At 40.6% G+C, this 20560-nt stretch overlaps 1 protein-coding gene across 1 annotated transcript in view; it reads right to left on the reverse strand.

Annotated features, from left to right (window-relative positions):
* LOC139757052 (queuosine-tRNA galactosyltransferase-like) overlaps window positions 1–20560 on the reverse strand; it is a 38495-nt gene that overhangs the window by 17527 nt on the left and 408 nt on the right. The window contains exons 2-5 of the mRNA XM_071677079.1: window positions 20394–20448; window positions 18420–18636; window positions 18238–18302; window positions 12443–12508 (exon numbers count right to left, since the gene is read on the reverse strand). Of these exons, the coding sequence (XP_071533180.1) occupies window positions 12443–12508; window positions 18238–18302; window positions 18420–18636; window positions 20394–20411 (366 nt within the window). The 5' untranslated portion in view covers window positions 20412–20448. The remainder of the gene's footprint in view (window positions 1–12442; window positions 12509–18237; window positions 18303–18419; window positions 18637–20393; window positions 20449–20560) is intronic.

Genomic DNA, 20560 nt, shown 5'->3' on the forward strand with positions numbered 1-20560 from the left:
GGGAGACAGCGACAAAGTATAAAAAAAAAAAAAAAAAAAAAAAAAACATAGTTCATACTTGCTGCCTTTATTCATTCCTGTCACCACCCCGCCACACATGAAATGACAACCCCTTCACCCTGCATGCGCGCAAGGTAGTGCTAGGAAAAGACAACAAAGGCCACATTCGTTCACACTCAGTATCTAGCTGTCATGTATAATGCACCGAAACCACAGCTCCCTTTCCACAACCAGGCCCCACAAAACAACCCATGGTTTACCTAAGATGCTTCATATGCCCTGGTTCAATTCACTGACAGCACGTCGACCCTGGTATACCACATCATTCCAATTCACTCTATTCCTTGCACGCCTTTCACCTTCGTGCATGTTCAGGCCACGATCGCTCAAAATCTTTTTCACTCCATCTTTCCACCTCCAATTTGGTCTCCCACTTCTCCTCATTCCCTCCACCTCTGACACATATATCCTCTTTGTCAATCTTTCTTCACTTATTCTCTCCATGAGACCAAACCATTTCAAAACACCCTCTTCTGCTCTCTCAACCACACTCTTTTTATTACCACACATCTCTCTTACCCTTTCGTTACTTACTCGATCAAACCACCTCACATCCACCCTCCTCCACACAACTCTATCTACAGCCCATGCCTTGCAACCATATAACATTATTGGAACCACTATTCCTCCAAACATAACCATTTTTGCTTTCCAAGGTAACTTTCTCAACTTCCACACATTTTCAAACCCTCCCAGAACTTTTGACCCTCCCCCATCCTGTGACTCACCTCTGCTTACATGGTTCCATCCGCTGCCAAATCTACTCCCAGATATCTAAAACACTTCACTTCCTCCAGTTTTACTCCATTCAAACTTACCTCCCAATACCTTGTCCCTCAACCTTACTGTACATAATAACCTTGCTCTTATTCACATTTCCCTTCAGCTTTCTTCTTTCACACACTTTACCAAACTCAGTCACCAGCTTCTGCAGTTTCTCACACGAATCAGCAACCAGCGCTGTATCATCAGCGAACAACAACTGACTCACTTCCCAAGCTCTCTCATCCACAACAGACTGCATACTTGCCCCCTCTCCAAAACTATTGCATTCACCTCCCTAACATTCCCATCCATAAACAAATTAAACAACCATGGAGACATCACGCACCCCTGCCACAAACCGACATTTACTGAGAACCAATCACTTTCCTCTCTTCCTACTCGTACACATGCCTTACATACTCGATAGAAACTTTTCACTGCTTCTAACAACTTGCCTCCCACACCATATATTCTTAATACCTTTCACAGAGCATCTCTATCAACTCTATCATATGCCTTCTCCAGATCCATAAATGCTACATACAAATCCACTTGCTTTTCTAAATCCATTTGCTTTTCTAAGTATTTCTCACATATATTCTTCAAAGCAAACACCTGATCCATACATCCTCTACCACTTCTGAAACCACACTGCTCTTCCCTAATCTGATGCTCTGAGGAAGTACCAGGAGAGATTGAGTGCAGAATGGAAAAAAATGAGAGCAAAGGACGTCAGGGGAGTGGGGGAGGAATGGGATGTGTTTAGGGAAGCAGTGATGGCTTGCGCAAAAGATGCTTGTGGCATGAGAAGCGTGGGAGGTGGGCAGATTAGAAAGGGTAGTGAGTGGTTGGATGAAGAGGTAAGATTATTAGTGAGAGAGAGGCATTTGGACGATTTTTGCAGGGAAATTGTGCAAATGACTGGGAGATGTATAGAAGAAAGAGGCAGGAGGTCAAGAGAAAGGTGCAAGATATCAAAAAGAGGGCAAATGAGAGGGGGTGAGAGAGTATCATTAAACTTAAGGAGGTAAATAAAGTGCATAAGACAAGAGAACAAATGAGAACATCTGTCAAGTTGGTAAGGATATTCAATGTATGTCTAGTCTAGGATATGTATGTCAATGTATGTCTAGTAAGGATATTCAATGTATGTCTGTCTAGTTGGTAAGGATATTCAATGTACGTATGGTTCATGGTGAAGTGCCTGAGAATTTGTGGAATGCATGCATAGTGCCACTGTATAAAGGCAAAGGGGATAAAGGTTTGTTCAAATTATAGAGATAAAAGTTTGTTGAGTATTCCTGGGAAATTATATGGGAGGGTATTAATTGAGAGGGTGAAGGCATCTACAGAGCATCAGATTGGGGATAAGCAGTGTGGTTTCAGAAGTGGTAGAGGATGTGTGGATCAGATGTTTGCTTTGAAGAATGTATGTGGGTAATACTTAGAAAATCAAATGGATTTGTATGCAGCATTTATGGATATGGAAAAGGCATATGATTGAGTTGATAGAGATACTCTGTGGAAGGTATTAAGAGTATATGGTGTGGGAGGCAAGTTGCTAGAAGCAGTGAAAAGTTTTTATCAAGGATGTAAGGCATGTGTACTAGTAGGAAGAGAGAAAAGTGATTAGTTCCCAATGAATGTCGGTTTGCGGCAGGGGTGTGTGATGTCTCCATGGTTCTTTAATTTGTTTTTGCATGGGGTTGTTAGGGAGGTGAGTGCAAGAGTTTTGGAAAGAGGAGCAAGTATGAAGTCTGTTGGGGATGAGAGAGCTTGGGAAGTGAGTCAGTTGTTGTTCGCTGATGATACAGCGCTGGTGGCTGATTCATGTGAGAAACTGCAGAAGCTGGTGACTGAGTTTGGTAAAGTGTGTGAAAGAAGAAACTTAAGAGTAAATGTGAATAAGAGCAAGGTTATTAGGTACAGTTGGGTTGAGGGTCAAGTCAATTGGGAGGTAAGTTTGAATGGAGAAAAACTGGAGGAAGTAAAGTGTTTTAGATATCTGGGAGTGGATCTGGCAGCGGATGGAACCATGGAAGCGGAAGTGGATCATAGGGTGGGGGAGGGGGCAAAAATTCTGGGAGCCTTGAAGAATGTGTGGAAGTCGAGAACATTATCTCGGAAAGCAAAAATGGGTATGTTTGATGGAATAGTGGTTCCAACAATGTTGTATGGTTGCGAGGCGTGGGCTATGGATAGAGTTGTGCGCAGGAGGATGGATGTGCTGGAAATGAGATGTTTGAGGACAATGTGTGGTGTGAGGTGGTTTGATCGAGTAAGTAACGTAAGGGTAAGAGAGATGTGTGGAAATAAAAAGAGCGTGGTTGAGAGAGCAGAAGAGGGTGTTTTGAAATGGTTTGGGCACATGGAGAGAATGAGTGAGGAAAGATTGACCAAGAGGATATATGTGTCGGAGGTGGAGGGAAAGAGGAGAAGTGGGAGACCAAATTGGAGGTGGAAAGATGGAGTGAAAAAGATTTTGTGTGATCGGGGCCTGAACATGCAGGAGGGTGACAGGAGGGCAAGGAATAGAGTGAATTGGATCGATGTGGTATACCGGGGTTGACGTGCTGTCAGTGGATTGAATCAGGGCATGTGAAGCGTCTGGGGTAAACCATGGAAAGCTGTGTAGGTATGTATATTTGCGTGTGTGGACGTGTATGTATATACATGTGTATGGGGGTGGGTTGGGCCATTTCTTTCGTGTGTTTCCTTGCGCTACCTCGCAAACGCGGGAGACAGCGACAAAGCAAAAAAAAAAAAAAAAAATATATATATATATATATATATATATATATATATATATATATATATATATATATATATTCCTATGAGTCCACGGGGAAAATGAAACACAAAAAGTTCCCATGTGCACTTTCGTGTAATAATCACATCATCAGGGGAGACACAAGAGAGAAATATAACAGTCAGTTGATATACATCGAAGAGACGAAGCTAGGACGCCATTTGGTAAACATGTGATTGTCCAAAACATACAGCGAGCATTCATAAACTTATCATTTTACAAATCTTATCAACAATAAAGTTATCTAATTTGTATAGACCATCACTAATATTAAGATTATAATTCTTTGTGTATTCAATAATAGAAGATTCAATGATATTTCTCTTGGTAATAGAGTTAGAGTTAATAACTGAGATGGTGTTGCTCCAGTCAATACAATGATCATAGTTTCTAACATGATTAAACAAGGCATTTGATTCTTGTCCCGTTCTTATACTATATTTATGTTGCTTAAGTCTAACAGAAAGATCCTTACCAGTCTGACCGACATAAAATTTATCAAAGTTTCCACAAGGGACTTTATAGATGCATCCAAGAGATTTTTCTGGTGAATTCCTGATTAAGATATTCTTTATAGTATTATTGTCGCTAAAGGCAACATTTACATTTAAGGATTTAAGCAACATGGGAAGCAAAGTGAAATTATTATTAAAAGGGAGAACTAAAAGATTCTTGGTGTCAATGGGAGGTTTGGGCTCAACTCTATAAAATGATTTCTTTGCTAACTTAAGGGATTTATCAATGAAAGATCTAGGGTACTTTAACTTAGATCCAATAGAATATATCCTCTCAAACTCATCATCAATAAACTCTGGACTGCAAATATGTAATGCCCTAAGGAACATAGATTGAAATGATGATAATTTAACTCTGTCATGTTGAGATGAGTAATAATGGATTTATGAGCATACATTGGTGGGTTTTCTGTATATGCTAAACTTAAAACTTGTTTCCTTGTCTATGGATCATGCAATTATTTGCATTGTTGCCCTGCAAAAATCATCCAAATGCCTCTCTCTTCTCTTTCACTAATAATCTTACTTCATCCCACCATTCACTACCCTTTCTAATCTGCCCACCTCCCACGCTTCTCATGCCACAAGCATCTTTTGCGCAAGCCATCACTGCTTCCCTAAATACATCCCATTCCTCCCCCACTCCCCTTACCTCCTTTGTTCTCACTTTTTTCCATTCTGTACTCAGTCTCTCCTGGTACTTCCTCACAAGTCTCCTTCCCAAGCTCACTTACTCTCACCACTCTCTTCACCCCAACATTCTCCCTTCTTTTCTGAAAACCTCTACAAATCTTCACCTTCGCCTCCACTAGATAATGATCAGACATATACATATAAACACATGTACATATTCATACTTGCTGCCCTCATCCATTCCCATCGCCACCCTGCCACACATGAAATGGCACCCCCCTCCCCCTGCGCATGCACAAGGTAGCGCTAGGAAAAGACAACAAAGGCCACATTTGCTCACACTCATTCTCTAGCTACCATGTGTAAAGCACCGAAACCACAGCTCCCTTTCCACATCCAGGCCCTACAAAATTTTCCATGGTTTATCCCAGACGCTTCACATGCCTTGGTTCAATCCATTGACAGCACGTCGACCCCAGTATACAACATCATTCCAATTCACTCTATTCCTTGTACGCCTTTTACCCTCCTGTATGTTCAGGCCCTGACCGCTCAAAATCTTTTTCAGTCCATCCTTCCACCTCCAATTTGGTCTCCCACTTCTCCCTGTTGGGATGTGAGTTTGAACAGAGAAAAATTGGAGGAAGTGAAGTGTTTAAGATATCTGGGAGTGGACTTAGCAGCAAATGGAACAACGGAATATGAAGTGAGTCATACAGTGGTGGAGGGGGTGAAGGTTCTGGGAGTGATGAAGAATGTGTGGAAGGAGAGAACGTTATCTTGGAGAGCAAAAATGGTATGTTTGAAGGAATAGTATTTCCATCAATATTATATATATTGCATGGAGGAGGGTGGATGTGTTGCAAATGAAATGTTTGAGGACATTATGTGGTGTGAGGTGGTTTGATCAAACAAGAAATGAATGGGTAAGAGAGATATGTGGAAATAAAGAGTGTGGTTGAAAGAGCAGAAGAGGGTGTGTTGAAATGGCCTGGACATATGGAGAGAATAAGTGAGGAAAGGTTGACAAAGAGGCTATATGTGTCAGAGGTGGAGGGAACAAGGAAAAGCAGGACACCAAATTGGAGGTGAAAGGATAGAGTGGGAAAGACTGAGCAATTGGGGCTTGAACACACAGGGGGGTGAAAGGCATGCAAGGAATAGAGTGAACTGGAACAATGTGGTATACTGAGGTCAACATGCTGTCAGTGGACTGTCCCAGGGTAGGTGAAACATCTGGGGTAAGCCATGGAAAGGCCTGTGGGGCCTGAATATAGATAGGGAGCTGTGGTTTTGATGAATTACACATGACAGCTAGAGACTGATTGTGAACAAATGTGGCTTTTTTTGTCTGTTTTCTTGGCACTACCTTGCTGAAGAAGGGGGTAGCAATGCTGTTTCCTGTGGGGCCGGGTAGTGCCAGGAATGGATGAAGGCAAGCAAGTATAAATATATATATATATATATATATATATATATATATATATATATATATATATATATATATATATATATATATATATATATATATATATATATATATCTTTCTTTCTTTTCTTTCAAACTATTCGCCATTTCCCGCGTTAGCGAGGTAGCGTTAAGAACAGAGAACTGGGCCTTTGAGGGAATATCCTCACCTGCTCACCTGGCCCCCTTCTCTGTTACTTCTTTTGGAAAAAAAAAAAAAAAATGTGAGTAGGTGGGCTGTTCTTTGTCTGTTTCCTGGCACTACTTTGCTGAAGCAGGAAACAGCAATAAAATATAATAATAAAAAAAATATATATGGGCACATATGCACACATATATGTGCAGATATAGGGTGTTTTGGTTGAGGTGGTGTGCAAAGTGAAAGGGTCAGGGAGAATGGTTTGATAAACAGAGAAAAGGTAGCAAAAGCTTTGCGGAAGATGAAAGCTGGCAAGGCGGTGGGTTTGGATGGTATTGCAGTGGAATTTATTAAAAAAGGGGGTGACTGTGTTGTTAACTGGTTGGTGAGAATATTCAATGTAAGTATGGTTCATGGTGAGGTGGCTGAGGATTGGCAAAATGCATGCATAGTGCCATTGTATAAAGGCAAAGGGGATAAAGGTGAGTGTTCAAATTACTGAGGTATAAGTTTGTTGAGTATTCCTGGAAAATTATATGGAAGGGTATTGATTGAGAGGGTGAAGATATGTACAGAACATCGGATTGGGGAAGAGCAGTGTAGTTTCAGAAGTGGTAGAGGATGTGTGGATCAGGTGTTTGCTTTGAAGAATATATGGGATAAATACTTAGAAAAACAGATGGATTTGTATGTAGTATTTATGGGTCTGGAGAAGGCATATGATAGAGTAGATAGAGATGCTCAGGGGAAGGTATTAAGAGTATATGGTGTGGGAGGTAGGTTGCTAGAAGCAGTAAAAAGTTTTTGTTGAGGATGTAGGGCATTTGTACGAAAAGGAAAAGAGGAAAGTGATTGGTTCCCAGTGAATGTTGGTTTGCGGCAGGGGTGCATGATGTCTCCATGGTTGTTTAATCTGTTTAAGGATGGGGTTGTTAGGGAGGTGAATGCAAGAGTTTTGGAGAGAGGAGCGAGTATGCAGTCTGTTGTGGATGATGTGGCTTGGGAAGTGAGTCAGTTGTTGTTCGCTGATAATACAACACTGGTGGCTGATTCGGGTGAGAAACTGCAGAAGCTGGTGACTGAGTTTGGTAAAGTGTGTGAAAGAAGAAAGTTTAGAGTAAATGTGAATAAGAGCAAGGTTATTAGGTTCAGTAGGGTTGAGGGACAAGTCAATTGGGAGGAGAGTTTGAACGGAGAAAAATTGGAGGAAGTGAAGTGTTTTAGATATCAGGGAGTGGATTTAACAGCAGATGGAACCATGGAAGCGGAAGTGAGTCACAGAGTGGGGGAAGGGGTGAAGGTTCTGGGAGCATTGAAGAATGTGTGGAAGGCGAGAACATTATCTCAGAGAGCAAAACTGGGTATATTTGAAGGAATAGTGGTTCCAACAATGTTATGTGGTTGCGAGGCATGGGCTATAGATAGGGTTGTGCAGAGGAGGGCGGATGTGTTGGAAATGAGATGTATGAGGACAATATGTGGTGTGAGGTGGTTTAATCGAGTAAGTAATGAAAGGGTAAGAGAGATGTGTGGTAATAAAACGAGTGTGGTTGAGAGAGCTGAAGAGGGTATATTGAAATGGCTTGGTCACATGGAGAGAATGAGAGAGGAAAGATTGACAAAGAGGATATATGTATCAGAGGTGGAGGGAACAAGAAGTGGGAGACCAAATTGGAGTTGGAAGGACGGAGTGAAAAAGATTTTGAGCAATTGGGGCCTGAACATACAGGAGGGTGAAAGGCGTACAAAGAATAGAGTGAATTGGAATGATGTGGTATACCGGGGTCAATGTGCTGTCAATAGAATAAACCAGGGAATGTGAAGGGTCTGGGGTAAACCATGGAAAGTTTTGTGGGGCGTGGATGTGGAAAGGGAGCTGTAGTTTCGGTGCATTACACATGACAGCTAGAGACTTAGAGTGAACGAATGTGGCCTTTGTTTTTTCCTAGTGATACCTTGCACGCACACAGGGGGATGGGGTGCCATTTCATGTGTGGAGGGGTGGCGATAGGAATGGATGAAGGCAGAAAGTATGAATATGTACAAGTGTATATATGTATATGTCTGTGTATGTATATGTAGCGCAAGGTAGCGTAAGCGCTACCTCGCAAATGCGGGAGACAGCGACAAAGCACAAAAAAAAAAAAAGAAAAAAAAAATGTATATGTATGTATACCTTGAAATATATAGGTATGTATACGTGCATGTTTGGGTGTTTATGTATATACATTTGTATGTGGGTGGGTAGCGCCATTCTTTTGTCTGTTTTCTTGTGCTACCTCATAAGCACACACACACACATATACACATATGTATGTATGTATGTATGTGTGTGTGTGTGAGTGTGCGTGTGTATGCCTGATTCACTCCACTGGTAGCATGTTGACCCCAGTATACCACATGGTTCCAGTTCACTCTATTCCATGCACGTCTTTCATCCTACTATATTTTCAGACCCCTATCACTCAAAATCTTTTCCACTCCATCCTTCCATCTCCAATTTGGTCTTCTGTTCTCCTTGTTCCCTCCACTTTCTAAACTTTTTCTCACTAATTCTCACCATAATTCCAAAGTATTTCAGCATATCCCTCTTCAGCTCTCTCTTTTCATTACCACACTATTCTCACAGCCTTATCTATAGCCTATGCCTTGCTTCTATATAATATTGTTGGAACTACTATACCTTCAAACATACCTATTTTTTCTTCCCATATAATAATCTCTCTTTCCACACATTCTTCACTGCTCCCATGGGAGGAATGGGTTATAGATAAGGCTGTGCAGAGGAGGGTGGGTGTGCTGGAAATCAAATGTTTGAGGGCAATATGTGGTGTGAGGTGGATTGATTAAGTAATGAATGGGTACGAGAGATATTTATCTATTTATTATACTTTGTCACTGTCTCCCACGTCAGGGAGGTAGCGTAAGGAAACAGATGAAAGAATGGCCCAACCCAGCCACATACACATGTATATACATACACGTCCACACACACACATATACATACCTATACATCTCAACGTATGCATATATATACACACTCAGGCATATACATATATACACATGTACATAACTCACACTGTCTGCCTTCATTCATTCCTGTCACCACCCCGCCACACATGAAATGACAGCCCCCTCCCCCTGCATGTGCGTGAGGTAGTGCTAGGAAAAGACAACAAAGGCCATATTTGTTCACACTCAGTCTCTAGCTGTCATGTATAATGCACCGAAACCACAGCTCCCTTTCCACATCTAGGCCCCACAAAACTTCCCATGGTTTACCCCAGATGCTTCACATGCCCTGGTTCAACCCATTGACAGCATGTTGACCCCGGTATAAGAGATGTGTGGTAATAAAAATTGCGTAGTTGTGAGGACTGAAGAGAGTGTGATGAAATGGTCTGAACCCATGGAAAGAATGAGCATGAAAAGGTTGAATTTTTTTTTTTCTTTTTTTGATTTTTTTTTTCTTTTTTGGTCAGGAGTGGAGGGAGCAAGGAGACTGAGGAGACCAAACTAACTGACAGAAAGATGGAGTGACACACAGGAGGGTGAAAGGTGTCAATAGGATAGAGTGAACTGGAATGATGTGGCATACTATGGTCGATGTGCTATCAATGAACTGAACCAGGGCATGTGAAGCACCTGATTTAAACCAAGGAAAGGTCTGTTAAGCCAGGTTGTGGACAGGGAATTGTGGTTTTGGTGCAATACAGAGAACAGCTAGAGAATGGATGTGAGCAGATGTGGCTTTTCTTCATTTGTTTCTGGTGCTACTTGCAGACACAAGGAATGGCAATCATGTATGAAAAAATATATATATATATATATATATATATATATATATATATATATATATATATATATATATATATATATATATTTGTGTACGTGTAGGAAGAGAGGAAAGTGATTGGTTCTCAGTGAATGTAGGTTTGCGGCAGGGGTGTGTGATGTCTCCATGGTTGTTTAATTTGTTTATGGATGGGGTTGTTAGGGAGGTAAATGCAAGAGTCTTGGAAAGAGGGGCAAGTATGAAGTCTGTTGGGGATGAGAGAGCTTGGGAAGTGAGTCAGTTGTTGTTCGCTGATGATACAGCGCTGGTGGCTGATTCATGTGAGAAACTGCAGAAGCTGGTGACTGAGTTTGGTAAAGTGTGTGGAAGAAGAAAGTTAAGAGTAAATGTGAATAAGAGCAAGGTTATTAGGTACAGTAGGGTTGAGGGTCAAGTCAATTGGGAGGTGAGTTTGAATGGAGAAAAACTGGAGGAAGTGAAGTGTTTTAGATATCTGGGAGTGGATCTGTCAGCGGATGGAACCATGGAAGCGGAAGTGGATCATAGGGTGGGGGAGGGGGCGAAAATTTTGGGAGCCTTGAAAAATGTGTGGAAGTCGAGAACATTATCTCGGAAAGCAAAAATGGGTATGTTTGAAGGAATAGTGGTTCCAACAATGTTGTATGGTTGCGAGGCGTGGGCTATGGATAGAGTTGTGCGCAGGAGGATGGATGTGCTGGAAATGAGATGTTTGAGGACAATGTGTGGTGTGAGGTGGTTTGATCGAGTAAGTAACGTAAGGGTAAGAGAGATGTGTGGAAATAAAAAGAGCGTGGTTGAGAGAGCAGAAGAGGGTGTTTTGAAATGGTTTGGGCACATGGAGAGAATGAGTGAGGAAAGATTGACCAAGAGGATATATGTGTCGGAGGTGGAGGGAACGAGGAGAAGAGGGAGACCAAATTGGAGGTGGAAAGATGGAGTGAAAAGGATTTTGTGTGATCGGGGCCTGAACATGCAGGAGGGTGAAAGGAGGGCAAGGAATAGAGTGAATTGGAGCGATGTGGTATACAGGGGTTGACGTGCTGTCAGTGGATTGAATCAAGGCATGTGAAGCGTCCGGGGTAAACCATGGAAAGCTGTGTAGGTATGTATATTTGCGTGTGTGGACGTGTGTATGTACATGTGTATGGGGGGGTTGGGCCATTTCTTTCGTCTGTTTCCTTGCGCTACCTCGCAACCGTGGGAGACAGCGACGAGGTATAAAAAAAAAGAAAAAAAAAATATATATTTGTACAAAGGTAATATCATTTCTCCTGTCTAGTAATCTGGCATCCTCTCACTTTCCCAAGAATACATACTTATTTTGGGCATCCTCGATTTTGCTGCTACATTACCACTATTCAACAATTCTGCTGTATCCCATCCAACCCACTTGGGTTTCTTGTAACCACTCAAGACTTCATTTTATTAACATTCAGTTAAAGAAAGCTTTAGTTTCCTCATTAAAATCAAGCAAATCACTATAAAGAAAAAATGATAAAGGTAATACAAGTATAGTTCTTTTTTTTTTTTTTTTTTTTTGCTTTGTTGCTGTCTCCCGCGTTTGCGAGGTAGCGCAAGGAAACAGACGAAAGAAATGGCCTAACCCACCCCCATACACATGTATATACATACGTCCACACACGCAAATATACATACCTACACAGCTTTCCATGGTTTACCCCAGTCGCTTCACATGCCTTGATTCAATCCACTGACAGCACGTCAACCCCGGTATACCACATCGCTCCAATTCACTCTATTCCTTGCCCTCCTTTCACCCTCCTGCATGTTCAGGCCCCGATCACACAAAATCTTTTTCACTCCATCTTTCCACCTCCAATTTGGTCTCCCTCTTCTCCTCGTTCCCTCCACCTCCGACACATATATTCTCTTGGTCAATCTTTCCTCACTCATTCTCTCCATGTGCCCGAACCATTTCAAAACAACCTCTTCTGCTCTCTCAACCACGCTCTTTTTATTTCCACACATCTCTCTTACCCTTACGTTACTTACTCGATCAAACCACCTCACACCACACATTGTCCTCAAACATCTCATTTCCAGCACATCCATCCTCCTGCGCACAACTCTATCCATAGCCCACACCTCGCAACCATACAACATTGTTGGAACCACTATTCCTTCAAACATACAAATTTAATAATTTTGAATATAAAGAAAAAACAGGTAATGTAACTGTCTAGATCATCAAATGATTCTGAGGAAAATTTACTTACAGCATTGTGATTATGAGATGCTAGTTCATACTGCTTTTGTATTCGTGATGACATCATGATATCATCCTGTAAGAGAGAACAGTTGTTGTAATAAGACAACAAAATGTTTTACTAATCTAAATATAAAAGTTAAATTTGCTATTTATCAAAACACTTCATTAATTTACTTACCTATGTACGTATGTAAAGTGACTTGAAAAAAGTCAATTTAGTAACTCACCAGAACTTAAATTCTGGACTATAAGAAGTGATTACCTTTCTAATGTTTTTTTTATGTAAATGAAGTTTAATCACTGACTCCATTTATCATCTATCCCAATACATCATATTCTACTATCATCCTCCCATGTTTTCTGCATTCTCCCAGTATCAGCCAGGACTGCCGCACCTGTTGGAAGTATACTACTTCCTTCCACTTAGTAACTGCTTTGAGTCTTAGGTTAAGTTAAAGATCACATCACTAGTAGAATACCTTAACCATTATGCACTATTTTTGAAAATGTAAAATGACCACAAGTACTGAATTTTCGGTATCAAAATATAAAATAACCAGGGTTTAGAATGAAGTGTTCATAATCCATCCTATTCTAAACATGCACAAAACTGTCACACCTGGATAGGCAGATATATGATTTTAGCTCAAGTTACTCATAATGTGTTCTTTTTTTTTTTTTTTTTATACTTTGTCGCTGTCTCCCGCGTTTGCGAGGTAGCGCAAGGAAACAGACGAAAGAAATGGCCCAACCCCCCCCCCATACACATGTACATACACACGTCCACACACGCAAATATACATACCTACACAGCTTTCCATGGTTTACCCCAGACGCTTCACATGCCTTGATTCAATCCACTGACAGCACATCAACCCCTGTATACCACATCGCTCCAATTCACTCTATTCCTTGCCCTCCTTTCACCCTCCTGCATGTTCAGGCCCCGATCACACAAAATCTTTTTCACTCCATCTTTCCACCTCCAATTTGGTCTCCCTCTTCTCCTCGTTCCCTCCACCTCCGACACATATATCCTCTTGGTCAATCTTTCCTCACTCATTCTCTCCATGTGCCCAAGCCATTTCAAAACACCCTCTTCTGCTCTATCAACCACGCTCTTTTTATTTCCACACATCTCTCTTACCCTTACGTTACTTACTCGATCAAACCACCTCACACCACACATTTTCCTCAAACATCTCATTTCCAGCACATCCATCCTCCTGCGCACATCTCTATCCATAGCCCACGCCTCGCAACCATACAACATTGTTGGAACCACTATTCCTTCAAACATACCCATTTTTGCTTTCCGAGATAATGTTCTCGACTTCCACACATTTTTCAAGGCTCCCAAAATTTTCGCCCCCTCCCCCACCCTATGATCCACTTCCGCTTCCATGGTTCCATCCGCTGACAGATCCACTCCCAGATATCTAAAACACTTCACTTCCTCCAGTTTTTCTCCATTCAAACTCACCTCCCAATTGACTTGACCCTCACCCCTACTGTACCTAATAACCTTGCTCTTATTCACATTTACTCTTAACTTTCTTCTTCCACACACTTTACCAAACTCAGTCACCAGCTTCTGCAGTTTCTCACATGAATCAGCCACCAGCGCTGTATCATCAGCGAACAACAACTGACTCACTTCCCAAGCTCTCTCATCCCCAACAGACTTCATACTTGCCCCTCTTTCCAGGACTCTTGCATTTACCTCCCTAACAACCCCATCCATAAACAAATTAAACAACCATGGAGACATCACACACCCCTGCCGCAAACCTACATTCACTGAGAACCAATCACTTTCCTCTCTTCCTACACGTACACATGCCTTACATCCTCGATAAAAACTTTTCACTGCTTCTAACAACTTGCCTCCCACACCATATATTCTTAATACCTTCCACAGAGCATCTCTATCAACTCTATCATATGCCTTCTCCAGATCCATAAATGCTACATACAAATCCATTTGCTTTTCTAAGTATTTCTCACATACATTCTTCAAAGCAAACACCTGATCCACACATCCTCTACCACTTCTGAAACCGCACTGCTCTTCCCCAATCTGATGCTCTGTACATGCCTTCACCCTCTCAATCAATACCCTCCCATATAATTTACCAGGAATACTCAACAAACTTATACCTCTGTAATGTGTTCTTAAAAACCTAAAAGAAGAAAAATATCTAGGGTCTACAATAGATCCTGTTTAAACTATCCTATCCTAAAAAAGCAAACTGTTTTTATATCTTAGTAGAAGTTCCAAATTCAAAGTTCTTTCCTACATTTTCCTGAAAAAAGTGGTATATGTATATCCATACATATACCACTTCTTAAAGATAGTATATGACAAAGCAAATCTATATTATCTCTATCTCCATCAATATTTCCAGAGGGTGGGTTCAAATGTGTACAGCCTCTCAGGACACTCATATTCAATGTCTTCAACTTATGTCCTGTAAGCTAAAAGTGAAAAATGTTTTAACATAACAATAAGTACATAGAAATCAAGTTCTCTAATATATGGAGAATGATTCACTTCTTCATTCTCTGCTTAAGTTAAAAGTACATCTCTTTTTCCACACAGTCAATGTCTTGTAAAATATAATTTTTCTTCCAAAGATGTCTTTTCCTTTTAGAAAACTGTTTCCTATGAGGTTAAAAAGTAAATTTCCATCATTTAAACCAAATTAGTACACTCAAAATCTCCTAGATGCAGTGTAATTCATTAAAACTGCAGGAGTTATCACTATGATAACACCTCTGACACTGCCTTGTTTATGTAGGGTAGTAAGTAATCCTCTGAGAAAGGATGCTTAACTTAATTAGGGACCTAAGTATGACAATCATGGTAACAATCCAGTCTTAAGTGGTGAATGCAGAGGTTTAACACTGCACCATGAGTCTGACAGAAAATTCATGAATAATATGTATGATCAAAATAATGAGGGTGTAATGTCTACAGTAAGATTATAATTTTTTAATTTTTTTGATTATCTTACTTTGTCTATGTCTCCTGCATTAGCAAGGAAGCGCAAGGAAACAGACGAAAGAATGGCCCAACCCACCCACATACACATGTATATACATAAACTCCCACACACACACACACACACACATATACATACCTATACATTTCAATGTATATATACATATACATATACATATTTATTTATTTATTATACTTTGTCACTGTCTCCCATGTTAGTGAGGTAGCGCAAGGCAACATACGAAAGAATGGCCCAACCCACCCACATACACATGCACATACACATACCTATACATTTCAACATATATGTACATACATATATATATATATATATACATACACAGACATATACATATATACACACATGTACATATTCATACACCCTGCCTTCATCCATTCCTGCCGCCACCTTGCCACACATGAAATGGAACTCCCTCCCCCCACATGCGTGCAAGGTAGTGCTAGGAAAAGACAACAAAGGCCACATTTGTTCACACTCAGTCTCTACCTGTCATGTGTAATGCACCGAAACCACAGCTCCCTTTCCACATCCACGGCTCACAAAACTTTCCATGGTTTACTCCAGACGCTTCACATGCCCTGGTTCAATCCACTGACAGCACATCAATCCCAGTATACCACATCGTTCTAATTCACTCTATTCCTTGCACGCCTTTCACCCTCTTGTATGTTCAGGCCCCGATCGCTCAAAATCTTTTTCACTCCATCCTTCCACCTCCAATTTGGTCTCCCACTTCTTGTTCCCTCCACCTCTGACACATATATCCTCTTTGACAATCTTTCCTCACTCATTCTCTCCATGTGACCAAACCATTTCAATACACCCTCTTCAGCTCTCTCAACCACACTCTTTTTATTACCACACATCTCAAAAATGGGTATGTTTGAAGGAATAGTGGTTCCAACAATGTTGTATGGTTGCGAGGCGTGGGCTATGGATAGAGTTGTGCGCAGGAGGATGGATGTGCTGGAGATGAGATGTTTGAGGACAATGTGTGGTGTGAGGTGGTATGATCGAGTAAGTAACGTAAGGGTAAGAGAGATGTGTGGAAATAAAAAGAGCGTGGTTGAGAGAGCAGAAGAGGATGTTTTGAAATGGTTTGGGCACATGGAGAGAATGAGTGAGGAAAGATTGACCAAGAGGATATATGTGTCGGAGGTGGAGGGAACGAGGAGAAGTGGGAGACCAAATTGGAGGTGGAAAGATGGAGTGAAAAAGATTTTGTGTGATCGGGGCCTGAACATGCAGGAGGGTGAAAGGAGGGCAAGGAATAGAGTGAATTGGATCGATGTGGTATACCGGGGTTGACGTGCTGTCAGTGGATTGAATCAAGGCATGTGAAGCGTCTGGGGTAAACCATGGAAAGCTGTGTAGGTATGTATACTTGCGTGTGTGGGAGTTTATGTATATACATGTGTATGGGGGTGGGTTGGGCCATTTCTTTCGTCTGTTTCCTTGCGCTACCTTGCAAACGCGGGAGACAGCGACAAAAAAAAAAAAAAAAAATCTCTCTTACCCTTTCAGTACTTAATCAAACCACCTCACACCACATATTGTTCTCAAACATCTCATTTCTAACGCATCCACCCTCCTCTGCACAACCCTATCTATAGCCCATGCCACACAATCATATAACATTGTTGGAACCACCACTCCTTCAAACATACCATTTTTGCTCTCCAAGACAAAGTTCTCACCTTCCACATAATCTTCAGTGCTCCGGAACCTTTGCCCCCTCCCCCACCCTGTGACTCACTTCCACTTCCATGGTTCCATCTGCTGCCAAACCCACTCGCAGGTATCTAAAACACTTAACTTCCTCCAGTTTTTCTCCATTCAAACTTCCTTCATATAAATTTCAAAAAAGTTCACTGCTAAAGTCTTAATTACACATCACGAAACACTTGACTTTCGTGACTTTGCAATTAGGTTTCTTCAAGTATCTATTGAGCTGCCATCTGTTTCATATAAGGACTTGGCAACAAAAATCTATCTAGAACCCTGAAATGCATTCAGGTACATACATAAATACATACTTTTCTAATTGTGTTAACTGACTTCACCAGCAAGTGGTTACACTGCAATTGAGAAGTTATATTCTGTAATGCTACATCATCAATACATGTATAGAAATAGAGTCCCATCAAGGACTTCCTTTTTCCAAAGAAATCCATCACTTCCCTGCTCCAGTGTGGAATGCAACCTGGAAGCTGTAGGATCTCCATAATCAGGGTCCTGGGGTTACATAAAAATAATACTTTTCTAAACAGCTTACAGAGATCTATGAATAAGATAACTAATACAATATTTTACTTTCCAGTAATGCCGATAATAATATTCATGCACTTTCATAATTCTCATAGTTATGTGTGCACATGTATTGAAATACACGTGCAAACTACCCTACATATAGAATGACAGATATGAAAAACCCAAAAAGAGGAGCTAATTACATCACTGTTTCTTATGGGAAAAAATTATCATAATGCAATATACAGCTGACAGAAAAGGATTAGGCATCTGTTAATTTAAAGACCTCTACCTAATGCATATCCATGCCTGCTTCATCAACACAAATTAAGCTAATGTTTTTACCCACTTTTTCTTAATAATTTTGATATGGTTTGCATTTCTCAAGATATTTAATGTATCTTATTCAAATGCTGTGAAACTAACTAAATATATGTCTTAAAAGTTAGCCACTTAACCTGAACAGCTTTTTTAATAACTTGTACAGAGTTAAAGTGATAGAATAAAAAAATCAAGAACAACTTACTGAATCCAGAAAACACAGAAACTTGCCATGGCTTTGCTCAATAGCCTTATTTTTTGCATATCCAACTGAAAAGGAAAAATATAGTTCATTGGAAATACATACTATCTAGCATCCACATAAATAGCAAATATTTCAAAGTTAAAATCCATTATCATATAAGAAGTACAATATATGTCTCATACCCCCTTTGGGATTAACATTGTCCTCCTTCAAAATAGTGACAATATATCCTTGGTTTTCAAGTTTTATGGACCACTTTTGGACAATGTTCTCAGATGTGTCAGTACAAGAGTCCAAGAATATAGATACTTCCACTGTCAGGGTATGCTGCTGCTTCAACACAGATGCCAAGCATTGCTCAAGCCATAACCCAGCATTGTGAACTGGGATAATGACAGACTGAAAAGCATGACGTACAATATCAGTGGTTAAAAGATCACAGTACATTCCATTAACTATAAACAAAAGGTGATATTAAAGTATAGAGGGTACTACATATATAGAAGCTATATAAAAAGAATGAAAATTATCTCTTGCACCTATGTAAAGTTTCATGTTAAAATAACATATTTTCAATTTCCTGTAGATTACTTTTTTGAGAGAAAAGTTGATGACACATCTTAACTTCCTTCTCATCATGACAGATTCAAAAGAAGTGCACGCATTAAACTATGAATAATCACTATCCTCTGCATATGAATTTCCTCTATCCTGCTTTTGGCAGTTTAAGTATTCTACCCTGCTTCTTAATATTCACCTGAAAGATTTCATACAACTCATAATCTTCAAAAGATCATTCCTTTTTCATCTTTATGCATCCTGTTCATCATTTTAAGCATTATCATTAATATCTTACACTGCAGTAAATTGTATGCAATTTTTTTTCTTTTTTTTTTTGCTTTGTCGCTGTCTCCTGCGTTTGCGAGGTAGCGCAAGGAAACAGACGAAAGAAATGGCCCAACCCACCCCCATACACATGTACATACATACGTCCACACACGCAAATATACATACCTACACAGCTTTCCATGGTTTACCCCAGACGCTTCACATGCCTTGATTCAATCCACTGACAGCACATCAACCCCGGTATACCACATCGCTCCAATTCACTCTATTCCTTGCCCTCCTTTCACCCTCCTGCATGTTCAGGCCCCAATCACACAAAATCTTTTTCACTCCATCTTTCCACCTCCAATTTGGTCTCCCTCTTCTCCTCGTTCCCTCCACCTCCGACACATATATCCTCTTGGTCAATCTTTCCTCACTCATTCTCTCCATGTGCCCAAACCATTTCAAAACACCCTCTTCTGCTCTCTCAACCACGCTCTTTTTATTTCCACACATCTCTCTTACCCTTACGTTACTTACTCGATCAAACCACCTCACACTACACATTGTCCTCAAACATCTCATTTCCAGCACATCCATCCTCCTGCGCACAACTCTATCCATAGTCCATGCCTCGCAACCATACAACATTGTTGGAACCACTATTCCTTCAAACATACCCATTTTTGCTTTCCGAGATAATGTTCTCGACTTCCACACATTCTTCAAGGCTCCCAGAATTTTCGCCCCCTCCCCCACCCTATGATCCACTTCCGCTTCCATGTTTCCATCCGCTGCCAGATCCACTCCCAGATATCTAAAACACTTCACTTCCTCCAGTTTTTCTCCATTCAAACTCACCTCCCAATTGACTTGACCCACAACCCTACTGTACCTAATAACCTTGCTCTTATTCACATTTACTCTTAACTTTCTTCTTTCACACACTTTACCAAACTCAGTCACCAGCTTCTGCAGTTTCTCACATGAATCAGCCACCAACGCTGTATCATCAGCGAACAACAACTGACTCACTTCCCAAGCTCTCTCATCCCCAACAGACTTCATACTTGCCCCTCTTTCCAAAACTCTTGCATTCACCTCCCTAACAACCCCATCCATAAACAATTTAAACAACCATGGAGACATCACACACCCCTGCCGCAAACCTACATTCACTGAGAACCAATCACTTTCCTCTCTTCTTTATCGAGGATGTAAGGCATGTGTACATGTATGCAATAATCGGTGAAAATAGTTAGCCAATATAATCATACAGAAAAACAATTTCTACAGGTTTCTCAGTACTTTAAACTCTTACTTACAACATCAATATCATTCATCTTCACTTCTCCAAGGGGCACTGTAGTCTAATCTCTCCTGAAATAAATTAATATGAGCTAAAGTATTCACAATATTTTTCATTAATGTTAATGGTAATAAGGTATATTTCATCATTCAAATACATCATTCACAGTAATAAGGAACACTT

Source organism: Panulirus ornatus, chromosome 24 (genome assembly GCF_036320965.1).
Source record: "Panulirus ornatus isolate Po-2019 chromosome 24, ASM3632096v1, whole genome shotgun sequence".
NCBI classification, from domain to species: Eukaryota; Metazoa; Arthropoda; class Malacostraca; order Decapoda; family Palinuridae; genus Panulirus; species Panulirus ornatus.